Source organism: Pteropus vampyrus, unplaced genomic scaffold (assembly GCF_000151845.1).
Source record: "Pteropus vampyrus isolate Shadow unplaced genomic scaffold, Pvam_2.0 Scaffold11, whole genome shotgun sequence".
Classification (NCBI taxonomy): domain Eukaryota; kingdom Metazoa; phylum Chordata; class Mammalia; order Chiroptera; family Pteropodidae; genus Pteropus; species Pteropus vampyrus.
In genome coordinates, this window is record NW_011888792.1 from 13,119,573 (window position 1) to 13,126,475 (window position 6,903).

Consider the following 6,903-nt stretch of genomic DNA (forward strand, 5'->3'; position numbering starts at 1 on the left):
GTTAGTAAATGGAAGTTCAAATATCTTATTCTGGAATTTCAGGGGTCATCTTCTGTACCCCTCTCTGGAGACTCTTATTATAGATTAGTAGTCTTACAATTTTATTTGTTTTTAATGTTAGATATCCCCTCTTTTTAAAGAAAATCAACATGAAACTCTAATATTAAAAAAATGCAATAAGACTGCTCTGATTGGCTTTGAGGTGGGAGGAGTAGGTGCTCAGACTTCTGCAGGCATTTTCCTCCCCTGCCTTTTCAGGTAGACTTGAAGATTCCTCTGTGGAAATCTAGTTTTCTTGAAACACAGTTGGAAACATCCTATGCCACACCTAGCTCTTCAGACCTGCCCTTACGGACACTTGCTTCCTCTTTAATCATTAAAGAACCAGCATATTTTTCAAAGGCTGGCATATTAATATTCATCATCTGGAGGCCAGTAATAGCTCAGTGAGTTACCTTATACATATCTTACACTCATACGTGGCTACATGTTATCTGAAAATAAGAACACCTATCGAAATGAATATGAAATGGTAGCATTTCAGCCACGACAAGAGAAAAACACATTGCTGTGTAGAGACCCTTCCTTTGTGTTTTCTCCAATAACCTTGAGGTTGGAGGGCATATGATAATCCAACTCGTTACACCAAAAAATATATGCTGCCGATGAAGGAAACTACAACTATATAAACCAAACACAAATTGAAAATAAAGGGAAATAATTAAAAGTCTTAAATAATTATGAAAAGAATCATTAAGATATCAGGAGGTGAACCATCTGTGATATTGTATTACCCAAGATAAGTAAGACTAACTGCTGTAATAACTGACCTCAAAATGTCTAGCTTAACTTAATGAAGTTCTATTTTTTCACTCATATCACAATACAATGCATGCTGTGAGGAGGCCCTGCTGTGACCAGTCATTTAGGGACCCAAGCTTCCTGGACATTACAGACAAACAAATTCGAACTCATGGTGTCAAGGTTGACCTGGTTTCATCGGGTTGGTAGATGGAAAGATTAGAGAAGGCACACCCTCTCTTAACTGCTCAGCAGGGATCATGTTCCACTGATGAGAACTAATCATGCGGCCCTTCCTACAGGCAAAAACTTTGGGAAATGTGGTTTAGCTACGGGTCCTGGAGGAGAAAACGTGTTTTGGTCAGCATTTAGTTGGGCTTTATCATATATACAGAAGTTAGTCTAGGGTTTACCAATATCTAACTTGAATATCAAGTGTGCCTTTGAAAACCTCTCAGGAAGTCTCTACCACTCTCTTTTCTGCCTGCTGTAATAAAGGAGTCTATATGCCAGCACTGATTTTAGCTCTTTCTGTTCCCAGAAGCCATGATAGTCCATGTCTCTACACCTTTGCTTGTGATTTACATGTTTATCCATTTTTTCCAGTACTCTTTCCCTTCCAACCTGCCCTTCTTCCAAATCTAGCAAGCTCCTCATCTTCGAAGACCTAAGACAATGCTGACTTCTTCTATTAACTTCTTTCTGATGTTAATAGAAGACACAAGAAGATCTCAATATTCACAGGACTTTATCCTTGTACGTTGTACCTACCTCTATTACTAGATTCATTAGCCTATATTATAATTATTTAAGGAACCAGCATGTTTTCAAAAGGATCGGGTGCATTAATATTCACAATAGAGTGACCATTTATAAGAGATTTAGCTTCTCAAGGGTAAGGACTGAGTCTTAGGTATGTTGGTATCTCCCACGCACACTCAGCACAGGTCTGGCTTACATACTCAATAACCGAGGAAGAAAATGCATGCTATCTCCCTTCCTGCCAATTCCCAGTGTTCGCCTCCCCCGACCCCCGCCCCTTTTTGGTACTGTAGTAAAAACACATAACATAAATTTAGCATCTTTATCACTTTTAAGTGTACATTACAGTACTGTTAACTATATGCACCTTGTTTACAACATATCTCTAGAACTTTGTCATCTTGCAAAACTGAAACTACACTCATTGAACAATTTATTTCCCCCTCTTCCCAGTCCCCGGTAACCACCATTCTTTCTGTTTCTAAAAGTTTGACGACCTTAGCTACCTCGTATAAGTGGGAAAATACAGTGTCTTTTTGTGACTGGCTAATTTCATTAACATAATGCCCTAAATATTCATTCATGTTGTAAAATATGACAGGATTTCTTTCTTTTTCAAGGCTGAATAATATTTCATTGTATGTATATACTACATTTTTTGATCCATTCATCTATTATGTGTGTTTGTTTTTGACCTGTGATTACTGGAGAGGACTATGAGAAAATATATTTTCTTTTAACCCAAGAGAAAAAGTGATCCTGTACTTTTAAATATTTCAGGATGGCTTAGGTTCTGGAGACTAAGAGAAATTATACTGAGTGCCAAGGGAAATTATATTTTTTAAAAATCGGTGACTACAGGAGGAATGCCTCCTAGAATACCCTATCCGAGCATAAGAAACTATCACACTACTTGCATCTGAGCAATGAGGGCCCATAACAAAAAGTTGTTCACATTCCAAAGGCCTCTTACCCTAGCCTTTTCACTCCCCTATTCAGTACCTCCAGTTTCATACCCTCATAATAGCTCTGTTGAGAAAAAGCAGCAGCAAAATTTTAAAGCAGGGCAAAATAAATGAATAAAGAGATAAACAAGAATTCTTTCAAGAGAGAGCACTTGTAAGAATTTTCATGTTTATGGAGAAGCTGAGCCCAGAGTAACCTCTGGCCCTTTCCGGTATTAGTGGATTTCAGTGTTCATTTGCATTGAGGTAGTTTGAGGCCCTTTTAGGGACATTGTAACCTTTACTTTAATGCCTTATCATGAAGGAATCTGAAGTATCCTTTCATTAGCATGAACATTATTTTTGCAGTTGGTCTGAGGAGCTATCATGAAATATGTAGCCATAATGTGTACTGAAAAATCTCCAAATAGCATTTAGCTTGTAAATGCATTAAAAACCTCACGCATAACTTGTTTAAAATCACAGTAAGAACCTCGGCACTTAAAATCCTGCCATTTTTTGTAAAATATGCCAAATATACCTTGAAATAGTAAATAATCCCCCCCCCCGGGGCAATATTAGCAAACTGGTGTATGAACAAAGAGCCCTTTCTGTACCAGCATGAACGATGCCTTTTTTTCCCCCTCACAAGCATGATTTTAGAAAACAGCTGTAGTGCCTGCTGACAAATGACAAAGCGGTAGACGTGGTAAAACACTTTCGGTCAAGGCCAAGGGGTGAGGGGCTGGGTGGGGAAATGGGCTGCTGGGGCAGCCAACGTGCTTGAATCCCTAGCTTCACGAACCTTTCTTTACCAGTCTCAGGGAGCGGGGGCCTCACCGCCCCACCCCCTTTCCCTGGCTCTGGTTACAGCCTTTAGAGTTGAACAAACTTGCTGCAGGCGGATTGGCGATCGGGAGCTCTCCGGCTTGGGCGCTGTATTTATTAATTTATATTCCGCTCTCGCCGCTCCTTTGTATCCCGCCGACGCCTCCGGGGCTCCCCGGCCATCGCCTGGAGCGCGTCCTCCGCGCCCGCCCGACCCCCAAGGCCGGCACGTGCTGCGCCCGCCCGCCCGGCCCGCCGAGGGGGCGGGCGCCCAGCTTTTCTTCTCACCCCCCTTCTGCCAGGAGGCGGAGCAGCAGCAGCAGCAGCAGCAGCAGCAGCAGCAGCAGCAGCAGCAGCAGCAGCAAGCGACAGCTGCCCGGCTGCGGGAGTGCGGTTCAGAGGGGCTGCAGCGCCCGGCGACTCGGCGCGGGAGGTGGGAGGAGAGGGGCGGGGAGCCGGGAGCGGCGCGGCCGCGGGGGATGTTCCCGGGCACTTCCTGACTGGCTGGCAGCGCGCGCCCCGCGGGACCCGCAGCCCCCGGCCCCGCCGCCGGCCCGCCCGGGCCCGCTCTGCGTCGGCCGCGCCGCGGTGGAGGCGCGCGCGGGGGCCGCGGCCCGGGATGAGCTGACTGCTGGTAAATACTCCGCCGGCGGGCCGCGAGGCCGCGAGGAGCCGCCTTTCTCCGAGTAGCCGCTGCCCTTGGCCTTGGGATCATGTACGTACGCGCCGCGGTCCTGCCATTGTCTCTGCCCCGTCGCGTTGGGGGCGCCCCAGGGCGCGGGGCTCGTGGCCACCCGCGCCGCGCGCCGCCCCCGCGCTTCCTGTCCGGATTAAAGTGCTGCTCGCGCTGACCACGCGCCTCTGCTCCCCTCGCCCCGCTCTCTGCCGTGCAGGTCCATTCACATCGTGGCGCTGGGGAACGAGGGGGACTCCTTTCACCAGGACAATCGGCCGTCGGGGCTCATCCGCACTTACCTGGGGAGAAGCCCGCTGGTCTCAGGGGACGAAAGCAGCTTGTTGCTGAACGCGACCAGCACGGTCGCGCGTCCCGTGTTCACCGAGTATCAGGCCAGCGCGTTTGGGAATGTCAAGCTGGTGGTCCACGACTGTCCCGTCTGGGTAAGGGGCGGCAGCTACTCTGTGATGAGGCTGACGGAGCTTTCCTTTCATTTCCCCCTCCTCCCCCTCCTCCCTACTTTTCCTCTTTCATGAATGTGAAGTGTCCGGGACACTTGGGTACAGTTTTCGAACATTTCGGCGTAAATCTTTGGTTCTTTGTTTCATCAGGCGGGGAGCAGCCCAGTCAGAACACGTAGAAGGCAGAAAGCCCCAGTGGGAAAGTGGAGCGCTTACTCTTCACGACTGTGGGTTGTCCCTTGGTAGACGCTGACAATTGAATGTGCCAACCCCAAGAGACGGGGTCACTAAGTTTCACCAGCAGAGAGCAATGGGTTTTGTTTTGTTTTGTTTTGTTTTTTAATGCCTACCCTGTGAGTGATAGTGTAATATTAGTATTCTAAAAATAAAGCCCTATGAAGACTCAACATAGGCAAAAATACATTTCACTGGGTCAGTTCAGAAATAGGACCGACCGCTGGAAAGGAGGGGAAAAGACAGGGACTGAGAATTAATTTTAAAAAGCTCATTTATATTATTATTGGCCTTTGAAAATTTTTAGTTTTTAATTTTAATAATGCACATGCCCTATTAATCATTTGTTCTTAGTGATTCATAAATCAGAAATGATATTACGAATACAGCTTGGAATTTTTTAAAAGCTTTAAAATTTTCAATAATTGACAAATTGTAATTACGTCGATATATTCTAGTCTAATTCTTGAGTGTTTGATAAAAGGAGAAAGGAATCTACTTGACACAAATGTTTTCAATACACAGTAACATCATATTTTGAATGTTTTCATTCAGTCTTATTTGAAAATGTCTGATTCTTACTGGTTTTGGAATTATATTGCTGATCTTCACATATTGCTGTTACATTTTGTAACAAGAAAGTTTAGTGTCTGGAAAAGAAAATACAGGATACCATTATGTGAGATTTTTACATTTAAACAGCAATTTTTAAACTGAATAAAGGGCTGTAGGGAACTAGTACCTTTCTAAAGAAATGAATAGAATGTACATAGAAGAATTTCTTATGCAAATTTCCATATTAGAGAGATAAAAGACCACTTGCTCAAATAAATTCTCCGTTAAAGGAAATTTATGTTAATAGACTAAAATGAAACACAGGCCTTTGCAATTACAGGGGTGCTATTAAACTCCTAGTTATGACAGCAGTGACGTTGATCATAAGCATTGATAGAGAATTTATTGGCTAGAGTCCATTCCAGCAAATGAAGCACTTCTTTTAACTGATCATTTCATTGTGAACGATGTTACAGTCTAAAAACTTAACAGTTCTACATCAAGTTGAACAAATGTTGAATGAGTAGAGGAAATAAATCGAGGGAAAATAAAATAAGCTGAATTAGAATATTAGGATTACCTTTTACATTTTTTCTTGGAGCTGTTAATTCCGCTTTATGTTGTTAATTTAGCAAAAAAATGATACTGTGATCCCCTATATTGTAGTAAATGAATCTTCCAAATAGATTAAAATAAGCCCCAGTAGTCTGGACTTTTTCCATATACTCAATGTTATGTTTTATTATGCTAATCACCTTTTGTTTGATTAGACTCTGGCCCTATTTAAGGCTTTGAGTTTGTAACCAGTTATAATTTTCCAGGTTGTACTATGTCTTCAGACATAGTAGAATATAGTTACAATGTTTCTCTTTATAAGGTGTTTTTCTCTTCATGGTAAAAATCCCATCAGAGATATCAAAGTTGATTGCATTCATCAGCTGATATTTGACATGTACTGAATCAGAATATTAAATATAGCAGAGCAGATAGAGCACAGGTTTTGATATAAGAAAGACCTGATTTCAGATCCCCACATTACTACTTAGTGGCTGTGTTCCTTGGTAAGTCACTTGTCCTCTCTTAGCCTATTTTCCCTATGTATAAAATAAACAATAATTTCTTCTTCCTAGAGCTGTGTTGAAGAGTAAATGACATAGTACATGTAAAGTTTTTAATATAGAGGCTGTCATATAGTAGGTACTCAATAATAATAGAGTATTTATTACAACTTTAGTATAGCCATGTATTATCTAAGCAAAAGTAAAGTTTTCCCATCATTCATGATTTACACAAATACAGTACATTGAGCCAGCAGTGTTAGTAGGTGTTGTATTTGTAGCCCCACAAATCAGGTAAAATACAATTGTTGTTTTGCTGTAAAACTTCAGATTATTTTTTAAAAGATGAATTTTATACTCCAAATGTGGCTCCAAGCCTTGTGTTGCATAACCTCCTAGAGGAAATCCTGGAACTGATTTACAAGGGGTAGGAGAATTTGATTTCCTTCATATTTCTAGAAACCAGTGGAGCATTTTCTCTGACATAGTTTGGGAAGAAATGTGGTGTTGTTTCCTTAGAGTTGGAATGAGATAATTGGGCTTCTCTTTTCTAGTTTAGTTTTCTTCTGTCGATCTGTAGCTTT

General features: G+C 42.5%; 2 protein-coding genes across 6 annotated transcripts in view; one reads left to right on the forward strand and one right to left on the reverse strand.

Moving 5' to 3' along the window:
* Window positions 1–3,933, reverse strand: part of SPATA9 (spermatogenesis associated 9) — a 56,671-nt gene extending 52,738 nt beyond the window's left edge. For all 3 annotated transcript variants that reach the window (XM_023523437.1, XM_023523436.1, XM_023523426.1), the window contains exon 1: window positions 3,313–3,933. The gene's annotated coding sequence lies outside the window, so the exon portion shown is untranslated. The remainder of the gene's footprint in view (window positions 1–3,312) is intronic.
* Window positions 3,911–6,903, forward strand: part of RHOBTB3 (Rho related BTB domain containing 3) — a 63,440-nt gene continuing 60,447 nt past the window's right edge. For all 3 annotated transcript variants that reach the window (XM_011378301.2, XM_023523404.1, XM_011378291.2), the window contains exons 1-2: window positions 3,911–4,050; window positions 4,229–4,454. In XM_011378301.2, coding sequence (XP_011376603.1) covers window positions 4,049–4,050; window positions 4,229–4,454 — 228 coding nt within the window. In that variant the 5' untranslated portion in view covers window positions 3,911–4,048. The remainder of the gene's footprint in view (window positions 4,051–4,228; window positions 4,455–6,903) is intronic.